This window comes from Haliaeetus albicilla, chromosome 20, assembly GCF_947461875.1.
Source record: "Haliaeetus albicilla chromosome 20, bHalAlb1.1, whole genome shotgun sequence".
Taxonomy (NCBI): domain Eukaryota; kingdom Metazoa; phylum Chordata; class Aves; order Accipitriformes; family Accipitridae; genus Haliaeetus; species Haliaeetus albicilla.
In genome coordinates, this window is record NC_091502.1 from 19,304,245 (window position 1) to 19,320,248 (window position 16,004).

At 38.3% G+C, this 16,004-nt stretch overlaps 1 protein-coding gene across 3 annotated transcripts in view; it reads left to right on the forward strand.

The window, feature by feature from the left end:
• GRM5 (glutamate metabotropic receptor 5) overlaps positions 1–16,004 on the forward strand; it is a 273,244-nt gene that overhangs the window by 201,266 nt on the left and 55,974 nt on the right. For all 3 annotated transcript variants that reach the window (XM_069808429.1, XM_069808430.1, XM_069808431.1), the window contains exon 4: positions 9,296–9,531. In XM_069808429.1, the coding sequence (XP_069664530.1) occupies positions 9,296–9,531 (236 nt within the window). The remainder of the gene's footprint in view (positions 1–9,295; positions 9,532–16,004) is intronic.

Sequence of the window (16,004 nt, forward strand, 5' to 3'; positions counted from 1 at the left end):
ACCCAGGATTGGCAGCAGCTGAGAAGAGGCCACTCCACCATCCTAGGCAAGGAAACTCAGGTGGTATCAAAGTAGTGGTATCAAGTGATATCAAAAGAAGTCTTAGCTCTAAAATCATCAACTGTGGCACCTTAGTGGAATTTGGCTGTGTCAGAGACAGTATGTACCTTTTTACTCTCAAAAGAAAAAAATTTAAACAAAAAATCCCTGAGTAATTTCAGGGAAGTAGAGCAAAAAAGCATTCAAATAATCTTTGAATAACACATATATAACATAGAATTTGCTTTGGGTAGATCAGCTGGCTCTGTATGGAATACATTATGTCATGAAGAAATTTGTATACACTTTGGGAAAGACCAGTTTAAAATATCTACATTTTCACTTTAGCATTTATCATAATTTGTTATTTAAACAACCCAAGTAAATTCTTAATACCATACACCCTTTAAGGAGGGTGATCTCACATTTCAACATATCAAGTGTATAGAAGGCAGAAAATGTACTCTAGATCTTTCCCCATAAATCTTGATATATTGGTAGTAAACACCTGATACCTTGATAGCACACCCATGATTAGCTTTTTTAAAGTGAGCAACTAACAAAAAATCTCCCCACTGGCCAAAAAAGTCATATTTGCAATTCACTGTTGCTTAACTTACTAGTACAATAAAATTATAATAAGTTTATGGTCAAAGTTTCATACAATACAGTGTCTGAAAAGGGTTGCAGTAGTTTTGGGGACTGCCAATTTGCAGTGTCAGCTGGTTGCTCTGCCCCTCTTTTACTTTCCAACATATGCACTTGCTAAATTTTGAAGCAGATTATAATTAATACTCTTCAAATCATGGGTTGTGTATCTTTCTCTATATACTCAGCTCTCAGAAAAATGAAGTTCCAATTCTGATTCGTACTGTCAGGATGCTGCATGGAAAGACAACAAAAATGTAACAGGCATTGGCATTGTTCAGGAATACTTAAATCTGAACTTGTCCTAGAAGGATATTGTGGTACTGAATAGAAAAATAATCAATTATAGTATCTATTTAATCCCTTTATCAGCGTAGGATTTTCTCCTTTGAAGCTTTTTTAGTCCACTTGTCCTTCAAAAATCGCAGACTTTCCCTGCTTCCTTGGAAGGCAAGGAATATTTTCAAGGAAGATTTTCACATTCCTTCCAAGAATCTGAAAACATTCCTTTAAGTCAATATTATAAAGAAAATTCTGAACCCTATAGCTGAGATTTTAAGAAATGTCATAAACAGCATAAAAGACTTGTAATGTTTAAAAATAAAACCTGCATCCATTTAGTATGTAAGCATGTCAGCTTGTGCAATCACTTTGCTGTTGTTCAGATCTGATATCTTACCATTGACTAACTGGCATTAGAGTTTCAATTCCCACAACTGAGGTGATCTGGACTACAAAACTAACAGAGCTTACATATAGGGCCAACAATACAGAATTGCTGCTATGGATATTCAAAACCGAGCGAGTGCCCTTAAACTGCCAAACCTGTGTTTTCATCAGACTATTGACCAAAGTGTCTAAATTAGGGAATATAGAATTTCTTTTGTGCTTTAAAACCACAAAGGATTATCTTAATTATACTGAAAAATAGTGTTATTTGGAATATATCTAAACCCCTTCTTTTCACCCCCCCAAAAGTAGGTAAAACAGTATCATTTTCATTTAGAGTAATTTTGAGAAGACTGAGAATTTTAAAAGCAGTAGAAACAAGCATTTCCAGTTCAGAGAAAAAAAATGCCTTTTCATTTGAAATATCTTGACTTGGTAAAATGTTAGCTAGCTCTAATTAGGAGAATTTCTCCTCCTGTTTCTTTCACCCTGTGCATGGGGAAGTGTTTTTTGACAAGGTTCATTTCAGTGCTTCCTCTCTGCAACAGGAACCCTGATTCTGTTGGGCACAGGTGTGTGACCCACCGCACATTCCTGAGTATTCCAACTGCATCATTGGAATTAGTTGTGTGTACAGTCAAACACACAATTAATCCTAAACCAATTTCTGTTGTTTGTTGATGCTTCCCATAGCAACTGCAGAGACAGAAAAAATACAATAACAAGAAAAGAAGGTAAAACATCATGAGAAGCTGGGGAAACTGTGAGGAAGGGGCGTTATTTTAACCTTCTTTGCAGTCTTTCTCTAATCCACTGGGTTTAATACAATCATCATTCCCAGACATATGTTGAACTTCATCATAAGCTAATAGAAATACAGGGCAAAATGGACACCAAGAAGTCAGGTAGGTTCCTGTCCTCCCTTCATCAAGGCAGGGTCATTTATATCAGATGGATATTTGCCTATCTTATTCTCTGACACCCCCTAAGAGTCTCCAAGCTATCCTAGTTCCTCATACTCTTTACTGTGAGAAATATTTTCCTGGTGTCTGAAATGAGTCTTTCTCCTTCCAGTTTAAGTCATGAATGCTTACACCAACATGAGAAACAAATTATGATTTTTTTGCTGCAGTTTTTTATGTACCTGAAGACAGTTATCACATCTCTCCCCTAGTATTGTTCAGTTCTTTAGGCTATAAACCTTCAGCTAATTCGATCGAGCCTGTTTTCTAGATCACCTTCCCACTTTTTGATTGACCTTTTAACTCTGTTGCTAACCACTAGATTTTCCTTTTGTGAAGTTTGATACTAAAAGCTGTCCTGGATTTGTCTTTAGTAGCTTTCTCCTTGTAGTGAACTGCAGGCCAACATTTTCTTTATTCTTTGTCTCACAATAAAATGGTTATAGAATTGCTCTCTCTTGCTTCTGATGTCCCTTGTTTGTTGCAGCTCGTTTTGTGCCTTGGCCTTTCTCTTTTTGTCGCTATCTAATGTTTTCCTTTCATGTTCATCCTTGAAAATCTGAGCTTCCTTCTGCTTTTCATATATTTTCATCTCTGAGATGGGCACGCTAATGTCTTACTGTATTTCCTATCCTTCCTTTGCATGGCATTTTTTAGTTAAGTACTTTTAAATTCTTCAATTCCTTAGACATTCCTTATAAGAGATCTAACCTTAAAATTTTCTAGGCTTGCTGAAGTCTGCTATTTTTCCTCTTTGCTCTTTTAAAAGTCACAAATGTTATTTTTCATGGTTGTTCTTACCCAATTTGCCTTTTGTCTTAACCTTCTCAAGCAGTCCCCACCTACTGATTAAACACCTACAGAAGAACCTCCTGTCTCTTGTCACTAGGTACAGCCTGTATCCGAGTAGTGTCACCTAGGCTTTCCAAGAACTTGATAGACAAACTACTGCATTCTTCTCCTACCCCTCATTATCAATAAGTCCTGTGCTTTGGAGAATGCTCTGGTGGTGGCTCACAGAAAGCTTTCTCCACATCACCTTCCAGATTTGATGGCATTAATCAGACACTTGTCACAGAAAGGACCATATACTTGTCACCTGTAAGCATGACCAGTAATCAATAGCCCTAATTCCTTCTGCATTCTGCATCTCTGAACATGTGAATGAAATCTTGATGCAACACTTCCTACTCCATTTGCCTGCTTTTCCTGAACCCATTAAATCTTTTTTCTATTATCTATTTATTTATATGTGCCTAACGATCTCTTCTGAGCAACTGTCTCATATGAACCTTACCATGAAATTAAGGTTTCCACATTCTCTTATCTAGTTTAAGCTGGCAGAAGTTCTCTTCCTTTGTCCTGTTTACAGTGATCTGCAACTCTAATCATTTGCTAGTCCCGTAGAAGGTGTCAGTAAGTTCTGCAAATCCCTGTTATCCCTGATAAGCAGATTGACATCAGTAGCATACTCCATGCTGTTGATCGTCATGCTACTTACCAAGTAGATCTAGAGCGCTCTTGGAACAAGGTCCACCTGGTCTTTTTTAAGACATTTTGTGGAATTAAATGCTTAGGTCATTGTTGACAGGGATTGACTAACTTCACCTTTTTGTAAATGTTTTTCAGGAGGGCTAGCAATTTCTTGACTGCACTGTATGTGCCCAAAGCAGCCATCACCATCATGCATATTGAATGGTCTTTATAGTCGTTAAGTGTCTTTCTGATGACCTCTTCAAAATGCTTCAAGCACGCGCTTGCTCCTGTGCTGCTCTTCACCTGAATGTTCTCCTCCCTCCATGGTGATTCTTTCCAGAAGAAACAAAAAGACTTCATTCAATAAGGTGGAGATTTCTTTGCAAGAGATGCAGTCCTACACTTCATCTTTCTTGGGTAGCAACGCTTTATTGTCAAAGGTTGCTTTTCCTTCCTCCCACAATCCCTGTGCATGATAAGCAAAGTGGATTGAAGTCAGCACAACAGTGCCACCCATCTGGGGAAGCTCTTATTGGTGCTGGCTATTTCACATGGAAGATGGGAAAGATGGGAAAGGTCAAAACAGAAAATCCAGGAAGCCACATTCAAGTTTCTCACATTTTACCATAGCAAACATAATCCTAAAAAGTCTGCACCTCTATCTTCTATGTACATACAGTACAACAATACATACTGGTTCTACAGTGACAGTCCTGCTTGTTCAGGTGTGCTCAGCTAGAGTCTGAAGGCTTTTTCCCTACCATTAGCATCCAGGGTTGTAGGGAAGGAAGCGAGCAGAGTGCCCATGACCTGTGATCACAGCTGTGTAACCCAGTCATTTACATAGGGTCTCATTTGTCTCTATTTTTCTGTTCAGATGTTTAAAAGTAATTGTATGTACAATAATGATCTAAAACACTGAATTATTTTATTGTGTTTATACTTATTCATTGTTGTATTTATTCATTAATAAATTTTGTAAGTATTGGTGGCTCTGTGACGTCATTTATTGCAGCCTTTCTGTGACGTAAAGCTATGTTGTGATTTACTGTGAGTAAACTAAACAGATCTCTAACAAAGCAGCAGAACTCTTCCCCTCTGTTTGCTGAAGGATATTTTTTCACTAAAATCTCCATCACCCTGTCATATCCTTCAAAAAATGGTAGCTGGGACAAGGTACACATGCAAATAGGATCTGATAACGGATGAAGAACATCATGATAATGGCCCTCCCGTTTCAAGTTCATCTCTTGCTAGTACTGCAACAGTAAAAGCCACTTTTCCCTTTTTCCTTCCTTCTGTGATTCCGTATTTTCTTTGGTGCGCAAGAACTTTCTTAAATGGTATTTTTTCTTTTTTTTTTTCTGTTAGAAACATCATTAACAATTATATATTTTGTTTGATACAGTATGGTTATTATCCTGTATCACACACCAGCCTTTAAGGAAAATACACCAGACATTAGTCTGACGGCCAAGAATGTAAACACAAGAGAACTGGATGAGGGGAAAAGACGTCATGATCCTGAAATATGATTCCCCACTGTGTTGAATGTGAGTGTAATATTGAAGGCAGCAAGATGAATGATATATATGAATTATTACATACACCTGACAGGTATGTCAGCTGGGGGCTTTTACTTTTGGTGCTGCAGCTGTGCAACTACTGCTTTCTTTCACAGCAAGGTTTCTTCATGTGCAACTTTATCTTTAAGTCTTGGTGGGATCACTTTAAGGACATTTGTCCATTGGTTAAAAACCAACACCATCTATTTCTAATAATCAGAGTCACCTAATCACCTAATCAGAATAAAATTGGAAAGCACAATGTCCATGCAAGTGAAAAAAAAAAATGAACTAGTGTAGTGATCTGTTAAGGATATCCATGTCCCATTTAATCCGTTTGGACTCTTTCATAGTGATTATTGGAATACTGTTCACCTGAACTTATTTTACTACCTGTGAGGAAGCTTTTCTTAACCACTTGTTCACCTAAATATCCTCTACGCCCCACTGCTAACATAAAGAACTGTTTCTCTCACCAGCATGCAGTCCTGCACTGTGTTAGTGGTAACCTATGCACCTTGCATCTATGCACCATACTCTCTGCAGGTGAGAGTGGAGATTATACTGGACTTCATTTGGAGCTCCTTGTCATAGCCAATTTCTGGTGCCAGAGCATCTTTCTTCAGTTGAACCAGTAGATTTTAGCAATGGATAATAGGATTTTGAACCTTTCATAATGCAGCTGCCAATGGAGTACAATGATATCACCAGCTACTACAATGAAATTAAGCCATTAGGAGAAGAAAGAAAGTCTAAAGAGGGAGAGGCAGGACTATGAAAGTAAGCAGGTATCTCCCTCTCTGTCCTCTTCTCCCTCATCTTCACACCCTTTACAGGGTTCAGAGGATGTCACAGGTCTAATATCCCAAATACATCTATATCAACCTGTCATCGACATTCCATAAGTGTTGTTACTCTACTGTGGGTGCAGAGTTTAAATGTCACACGCTACTAGTGGTTTTTTTATATTCATGGAAGCCTGTTTTCCTACTCCACTTTCGCTGGCCTTGGGGGCTCTGGGGGGCCTGACATAAGAAAGATACAGACATGTATGAGCGAGTCCAGAGGAGGGTCACGAAGATGATCAGAGGGCTGGAGCACCTCTCCTGTGAAGACAGGCTGAGAGAGTTGGGGTTGTTCAGCCTGGAGAAGAGAAGGATCCAGGAGACCTTGTAGCAGCCTTTCAGTACCTAAAGGGGACCTACAGGAAAGATGGGGAGGGACTTTTTACAAGGGCATGTAGGGATAGGATGAGGGGTAATGGCTTTAAACTGAAAGAGGGTAGATTTAGATTAGATGTGAGGAAGAAGTTCTTCACTGTGAGGGTGGTGAGGCACTGGCACAGGTTGCCCAGATTGGTGGTGGCTGCCCCATCCCTGGCAGTGTTCAAGGCCAGGTTGGATGGGGCTTTGAGCAACCTGGTCTAGTGGAAGGTGTCCCTGCCCATGGCAGGGAGATTGGAGCTAGATGATCTTTAAGGTCCCTTCCAACCCAACCCACCCTATGATTCTATGATATTAATTTAGCATTTTCTTTACCACCTTGTCTGTCTGAGGCTTCATTATCTCTACACTGTTGTCTCTACAGTACACAGTTTGAGTACATCTTTTATATAATGCTCTTAAAAGCCTTTTGCCCAAGAAGCTAAGCTGAAATACTTATTTGAATGAAAAGCAGTTCTGTTGAATTAAGAAGTCCTTCTGTGGAAAAGTTGAGAAGAAGAGTTATGTAATATGAAGTTGTTATTTTTATCTTTTTTAATAACTCAAAGTTATAAAATGGTATCTCTGTAGCAAATCTTCTTAGAAGGGATAACTATTCATAAGGTAATACTATAAATTTTATAGCACTCTGCTGGATTAGATCTACAAAACTGTTCCTCTGAAAAATGATAAAGAAATTAATTACAAGAAAACAGTTTTTTTCTAAGTTGTTTATGAGACAACTCCTAAAGCTGGGATACTGACAGCACAGCTCTAATTCTCTTAAATTCTATTCAGTGGAAAAAAAACTGCACTACAGAAAACCTGTCACTTCCTGCATTCATAAAACCTGTCAGATTTTATGAGGATGGATAAAATTGCTTAAAAACTTGCCAAAGATTAAGATGAATGTTTCAAAGAAAAGGTTAAATAGCTCATAAATTTAAATTTTTTTCTGCGGCTTTTATTACAAAACAACCCATAAATGGTTCTAACTCTTTGTCCAGTAAATAGTCCTGGTGGAAGGTGGGGAGTGTTTGCCTGTACAGAGCCTCCTGAGTGTGGCTGGGAACATTAACACCTGTGTTCATCCCTAATTGGATATAAGCTTGAAGGTAAATTTTCCAAGTGCTGTATTCAAGCTGAACATCAGTGCTCATCTTTCTTCTTTCATGAATGTGTATTTTACTCTTTTGTGCTGAGTGAATTAGTGCATTTGAAATCTGAAGCATGTTTAATAGTCTCTTCATTTTCATTCCAGACAGTGGATATTATTTTTGCCCCTGGTGAAGCTGCTGTTTATTGACATTGCAGCTGTGCTAATAAGATGTAGTCAAGAGTCCAGGCTTCGATGAAACCAGTGTCTTGTGCAGAAGGAGTCACTGTCTGAGGTCTTGACTTCTGCACTGTGTGAGGACAGCTGAGTCCCCATGTAGAGAACAGGGAATGTGCTGGGGACCAAGTGACTGCAGCAGGCTTCCTGTGTGCTTTGCAATACAGGAGCAAAGTTTAAGCCAGGCAGCGAATGATCAAAATAGAACCACAGAACCATACAGATAAAGGTCACCTAAATCAGTTACGCTGTGACTAACTTAAAATAGGGATAGCTTTAAACAACTCATCAAGTTTTAAAATAAGACAGATTAAACTTATTTTTTATCTGTCAGTTATTCGACGTTTAGGATTTAAAGGTGCTCTCTATAGTCATTAACATCAGTGCCTTTTTAGGGGGGAAAAAACCCTGTCTGAGATTCTTCTACAATTCTCTAACTGTAAGACCTGGGGCTTTTGAAAAACTGAAATATCATGTTCATGATAAAACAGTAGAAATCTGCAATGCTCTAATGAGATATGTACATTCTTAGCGAGTTGAGTGAAACTTTGTAAATGTCAGTACTTCCAAGAAAATCCATTGCGAAACCAGGGAGAGAATTACCCTGAGAAGTTTATGACATCTTGTTTGATTTGGGTTTTCAGTCACTTCTGGCTACTTGTGGTCAGACTATTGCAAGCAGAATGGTTAACAGAAGGGTATTAAAATTCTGTGTGCAGTACAGTGTCACACAACACCATTGTCACAAGCAACCATGTTACAGGAGCAACACATGGATCTGCATGATGCTCTGGCCAGCTTCATTAGTCATGTCTGCAGAGAGGATTTATTGCTTCAGAGGCAATGCTGTACTGTCTCAGCATCTGAGCTCTGAGCTGGTATTTCTGCTTGAGCAGTGTCAGCCCATTCAAAATTTGCTTCTGGCTCTTGGCGCCAGGCTCCATTGTGCAGTACGTGCATGGTCTGCAACATAGTCCTGCCCTTCGCACTGTGAGAGGTCCTGTCCTCAAGGTCACCTCCTTTCAGGTAAGAGTAGTATCAACCCAGTGTCAGTAAAACACAGAATCCAAGATTTCTCCCCAGAGCTCAGTGAGGCTTAGCATGATGCAGAGATGTGCTTACACACAGCAGATTTCAGGATCTGTGATTTTTAATGTTGTTTCAATTACTTGAAGTGGAGGATGAAGAATATATCACCTAAGTAGAAGGTGCCAATGACAAGCAAACATAAGGAAAAGGAGAACACTGAATTCTTCTACTAGAGGTATTACAGGGCATTCACTAAACTCCACTCAGAATCACAGGTGTGGGTGTGTGTTCTTAGGCTCCGAATTTTATTTTTAAGAAAGTTCTTATTCCTTTGCATGGTTAATGTTGTCTCTCTTTCACTTGTCCTTGCAGTGATGGCTGGGCAGACAGGTACGACGTGACAGACGGGTATCAACGTGAAGCTGTTGGTGGAATAACGATCAAGCTCCAGTCTCCTGACGTGAAATGGTTTGATGATTACTACCTAGAACTTCGGCCAGAAACCAATCACCGAAATCCATGGTTTCAGGAATTTTGGCAGCACAGGTTCCAATGCCGGTTGGAAGGGTTTCCTCAAGAGAACCCTAAATACAACAAGACTTGCACAAGTAAGTGAATTTATTACTTCTGCTGTATAAAGCACTGTGACTGGTGTAAACAGCTTATGTTGGACTGAGGCAGCCTGGTCTGGTGGAATAGTGAGTGGGGTTGGAAGGAAAGAGGCTGGAATTGCAATCCTTGCTCTTTCCAAAATGATGACAACCACAATTTTTAAAGTATTCAGATCTCTAAAGAAACAAATAGATAGTGCCTCAGTACCTGACTCCTCTCTATATTTTAAAAACTTGATGCTACTCTACCTCCATAGGCATCTAAACACTTTCAAAAATGTTGCAATCCAAAATTCAATGCTTCTGTTCTGGAACAGGGTTAATCATATTGCTTCAGCTCACAGGAGCAATGACAGAGTTAATATACTAAAAGTTATCTGAAGTACACATAGTAATCATGATTATTTTATTGTACTTCAGATAGAAGACTAGCTTGTTTGAAAGATTTCATTAGGTTTTCTTTCAGCCATGAACCATTTCAGGAAATGCCATTTTGAGCTGAACTTTTTCATTAAATTGTACTGATTTTAGCAACAACTGCCACAACATTTTGTCATTTTTGCAAAACAGTGGTGAAGACTTTTTTTCCCAGAAATATGTGGTGTGTTTTTCTGTTTTTTTTTAATTACTTCTGTTAATTACTCTGTTTTATGAGTTGCCAAGCAGTACTAAGACAATGGGCACCCTGCCGGTGCTAGGGCATATGAGACAAGAAGACATATGAGACACATAAGGTGGTGCCTGGTGCCGTGCTGGGCATTAGCCCAACCACAGCTCTAAGCAATAAGGGACCTTCCCTCGTAAAAATGCTAATATATTCCGCATACCTGTGAGACTAAGAAATGGCTTTAAGGGTCAAAGTCTTGGATTTAAACAACACAAAACCCCATCTAAGTCCCACTTAATGTTCATAAGTCTTCCTTTTGATTTGGACAACGTCACAGGGGGAGTTTGTGGCTGAGATGGAAATTGAATCTAGGAACCCCAAAATCTCAGTATGCACCTTCAACATTCCACTGACTTTTCTCCACTATTTTTCTTCTGCTACCTGTCCAACACAGCCTGACACAGGTTTTATTTGTGGTATTGACAGGTACTGCATATTAAGCAGTAAACTTCATTGATTTTCCCGCGATAATGTAGATCTCTTCCCTGAGATGTCATTACAGTGGGCATGGCTGGATACAGGTTAATAAACTACAGGCTGGATACAGACCTGGTTTCTATCACTGTGCTGTGTTAGTAATGACATTTCAACTTGACTTTTCTGGGTTTCTTTTTTTACTTACTTTTTACCGATGTTGGGAGAATCTAATTTCTGTTTTATATGAAAGATTGGGAACTGTGAAATGTAGGTACCTACAGAATCTTTTATAGTTCCTAAAATACAATTCACCACCACAAAAAAATTATCTCATGGGTGCAGGGAGATGTTATTTTAGGCATGAAGTAACCCAGTCATGGATATGACACAACTTAATCACAAAGCTTGAATAGCTCAGTTTGAACAGCACTCATCGCTGAAAGGTTTCCCACAAAGAGATCATGAATGAGCCACAGTTCAGATAGGTTCCTAAAACCTAGGAATGTCAAACACACAAAGAAATGTGCAAGAATTGCAATCTGCTGATTTGCAAATCATGAACAGAGAAAAGGACTAATTTCCCAAATAGATTGTTCTAATTACTTTTTCTTCAGCTTTATTGTCGTATTCAGTGCTCGGCCACGATGGCTATAGTGAAAGAATGAAAACCAGATTATAATAGCTTTAATTCTTTCTTGTTGCTGTAGGGCGGAAAATGTTAATTCAGTTGTGGAGTTCCCCAGATTAACAACACTATGTGCAGCGATCAATTAAAACTGCCCATTTAATCAGGGTTTTCACACAGGAAGTTATTAGTCATCATGTTACTCAGTTTTATGGTTTTGATTTTGATCTCGACCATCTGTCAAAATTAACGTAAAGGAAATTCAACGGTTGGCCAGAAAGATGACTTGTAGATTTACTTAATGAAAATTTTTTGTGTCATAAGTGCTAAGACACCTATGCTGTTTTTCTCATAATAGCCCCGAAACTAGGCAAGGTGTATGATAAAGTGAAGAAATATTAAAGTTAGACAACTTTGTGGATTTAACCAGCAGGAAAGACACAAATGTGTTCTCTGAGAATTGCAGGAGTAAAAGATTTTGATGTTGGGAGTTTAACCTCAAAATTAACATGAATTTTTGAGACTGTCATGGTAGTTTTTGTTTCTACCTCATCTCCTATCTTCCATATGACACTGAAAATCCTGTCTTTGTATGGATTTCTACATTCATATTTGGTTTCTTAATTTCAAGCACTCAAAGTTTTGAGTCTTAAATTGCCTCAGTTCAGACTTCACAATTGTAAAGATGATACTTGCCCTTGATGGTCACAAGCATTTCATAGACTGCCCTGACAGTTTCTGCACAATGATTAATATATTAGTGCTGCTTCAGATATATCCAGATAAGAAAACAGGCCTGTGCCCTTTAGTTTATCAAACTGAATACATTCTCTTCTCCAGCAGCTGCATAAAAGAAAAAAAAAAAAAAATGCTAGAGGTGTTTCTTAGGATTCCAATTTAAGAGATTGAGTTTATCTAGAAATGCTGGAGAGAAATAAAAATTTATCTTTGCATCAAAAGGCAAGCCATTCTTTACTTTTTGGGATAATGATAAAGAGTTAAACATAAAGCTGATTGTTGTTGGTAGATGAGGTCATTATTAAGTGAAGTTGTCTATGTAGAAAGCAATAACCATTACTTTAATGGGGAAAAAATTAATTATTCTCCACAACCTGGTTGTACTAGTGTGACAAAAAAACCAATGGTTAACAGTATAAACAACTTATTTAAACAGCAAGAAAATAAGCACAAGGAGATATGACTGAAATCTGAATAGATAATTGACTTCACCTATGCCCCCAGGTATGAATTTAGTTGTTTAAACCTTTGTATTTACTTTGCTGATCTCTGCCTAGCAAAATGGTAGGCTACATTTACCTCCATGACAGAAAATACATGAAGTCATAAGTCAATAAAGCCAGCTCCAGTGACTTGTGAGGGTTTTTCATTTTTTAATATAAGCTACCCATAGACAGTGCCAAACAAGTATTAGTATGAAATGAAGACAGGATTTAGTAAGATACACATAATAAAACTGTGAAATCAGCCAAATAAAGAGATTCCAAAAAACAATCTAAAATGATTTTTTCTCCATTCATTTCTATCAAGCACTAAAAAGTTTCCATCCATCCCTTCACATACACTTAGTTCACACAGAGATGAAAATTTTAGCATCAAGCCCACTATTCATTTGCAGATTTGAACATACTTAATCCAAATGGGTGTCACTGCTGTTGCTAAGTACATTGATTTTCTGCCCAGCTGGAGCACTACAGAAAGTGAGAAGTTTGCAGACTTATCTGACTTGATTTTCAGTGTAATCAGTTCCATGCCACAGGAGAGCTGCTACAAGCCAACTCCGAACACCAAGAGTCAGAGCAAAGAATTTAAAATGCATCTTTATAAGGAGACATGTAATGGCTTCCGAACACTAGGGATTTTACAAGAATTGGATTTGGCTTCCCCTCTGGCACTAGTCAGATATTTTTTTATTATCTAAGGCCACAATTCAGTAAAGTTCGTAAATAGGTGTGCAAGTTGTTCCAGATGAGTAACTCCACTTAACGACCATCTTCAGGTCATAAAAGGCTAATCCAATCCTTTGGTATTGATTGCCTGTGGACCTTTGAAGACTAGGTATGTATGTGCTTGCTTTCTTACAGACAAGTGTCCCCACCAGAACTCAAATTCCTAGCACTTTTTCCTTCTAGTGAGGGTGTTTTACAGATGCATCTCAACACAGAGCAGAAACAAAACCCAACACAAGCAAAGTGTATTGTGAAACTCTGGCTCAACCGACATTAAGGGAAAAAGTCAAGTCTTCAAAGTCACCAGGAGCAGAAGCATATTTATTACATTTACCAGTCTGTTAAATGAATCCTTTTGCCTCTGCTGCTAGGTGATCTTATTTTTCCCATGCTGTCTTAAAGCCAGAGGCATGGATGGAACAGCATTTTTTAGGATGTTGGTTAAACACAGAGCAAAACCAGAATACACATCCCAAGTATCTGTGATGTAAGTGTAAGACAAAAAAGAGCAAATTAATAGAGGCCGATGCTGATGAAGCAGTGCAACATCTTAGTTTGACTGGAAGAGGTTACAGACTACAGAAAAAACTGGTAGTTTCATGTAAAGGAACAATAGAAACAAGAATCTGAAGGAAAGTGACGGGGCATTTGTGCAGGTATTTACAGCAGGGTCCTGACATTAAACACTGTGGTTCAAAGCAGCGAGGTAGAAAACACAAAGGGAAATGATGGAGGCTGGGTAATCACAGACAAAGATCAACCACAAACAGGACATAGAGGGCACTGAAGCTGAGGAAAGCAACTTATGTCTGACGTGCTTGGGAGCAAGGAGCCGGTGGCAGGGTTTATAGGGGAGAAGAACATACTCAAAGTGATGAACAGGGAAAAGGAGATTTGCAGCAGTGTTCTGAATGGGTCTTAGCAGGATGCAGAAGTCCAAATATTCCATTCATGATTTAACCATGTGGCTTCTCTGAGATAAAAACACTTTTTCCAAGGGTGCAAAAGTTGCCATAGAAGAAGGATGACCAGTATATCTCCAAGCAGTTAAGAACAGGATTAAGAGTTTATTTGCAGAAAAGGAGATTAGGGAGATTTGGGATAAATATGAGAAAAGTTTTGCAGCTCAAGTTACAGAAGGGCACATAAAATGTAAATGCAAAAGTTATCTACCTGTTTGCTGAATCTCATCCAGCTCCAGCTACTTTTAATGAGGTCAAAAGGACCCACAGGAAGTCCCACAGTTTCAGCTGAACAGAAATTTTGTTTAACAAATGGCCCTTTTGGGTTTCCAGGTAGAACTAAGGATAAAATATGACTGTCTAGTCTTTGCACTGCAACATGCTAATACTTTGTTGGTTAAATTTAAGCTCAAATGCCGAAGTTGGTTTAATCAGAACCCAGCCAATAAAAAAATAAGTGCTGTCAGAACAGAAGGGTATTTTCCATATTTCAAGGAATGTGTCACATTTAAACCTCATATTCCCCAAACTTAGCATTCCTACACTTTTATTTTTAGATTGCAAATGAAAACAAAACAAAACAATTTAAAATTCATTTCTATTTTTTAAACAGTGAATTAAAGGGCATTTTAATTCTCCTGAATACATCCTGTCTGTCACTGAGTTTGATACTTGATATATTATGTGTCATGCTTGGGCACTGCCAAGCTGAAGGATGGTCCAGCCCTCATTTTTATGGCTCACATTCAGAACTGGAGCTTAAACACAGTTTATCACTACTTTTACAGTGATTCTGGGTCAGGTCCAGAAATTTCCAAAGGCGGATCAGCTGTAAGGCATAGATCCAGATCTGAATTTTCTAAAAGCCTGATATAATCTCAGGCAGGAGCCTACACAGACATGTCACTATTTTTGTGACTCACTTAGAGAAAAAAGCAGTGTGGCACTAAGAACTGCTATATGCTCTGTTATACCTATTTGAAAGACTTTATGATACACATTGATCCTGATTTTAACACACCTGTAACTCAAACCCTTGAATAACTTCAGTCTTCTCAGTGCTGTTATAGAATTCATCAAACTCATCCAAAATCTGACTACAAAGCTACATCTATTTTTCCTTCCCTTTATGCTCCAGGCCTTCCTCCTTCCATATATACTTGATGATATACTGTGCTACTGTGGTTTATTCTTTATATTATAATTCCTTTTCTCACTGCCTTTCTGAACCTTGAACTTTGAAACTGCCTTCCTATCTGGGAGAAATTAATACCATTGTACACGTAGACCATGTCTCTCCAGCCTTAAGAATAAAAGTAAATTATAAGTAAATGTATTCAGATTGTATACATTTATTATTAGATGTATGAAATGGAGTAGCTCCTGTCATTTTCTCTCAGCAGTTCAACTTCCTATATAGATTCAAATACTTCATATAATCATGTTTGTAAGTACAGAAAGTTTTATGCCAGCATTTAATGTGCTTTTGCATCTGTAGCAGTTGTGTTTCATTGTAATTTATGACCAAAGAAATTGAATTCTGCAGAAGGAGAAAGGATAGTAATGTTAAGAAAATGGTGCAAAGAAATAGCTATGTATTTACTCACCTTCTCCTAGGACTTACTGTCACTGTTACTGGTTTTGCTGATATTACTGAACTTGACAACAGAAGCCAGAATTCCACCTGTTTGTAGGCACCCAAGGATGCAGGTCAACCTCTAGTCAGACTTCTGAGAGCTCTGAACATGCCTTGTTCATCTAGGCTTAAATAGATGTAAACCACCAAAGTCAATTAAGTACTTGGAAAAAATGCTTTGAAAGTCTTCTCGGCA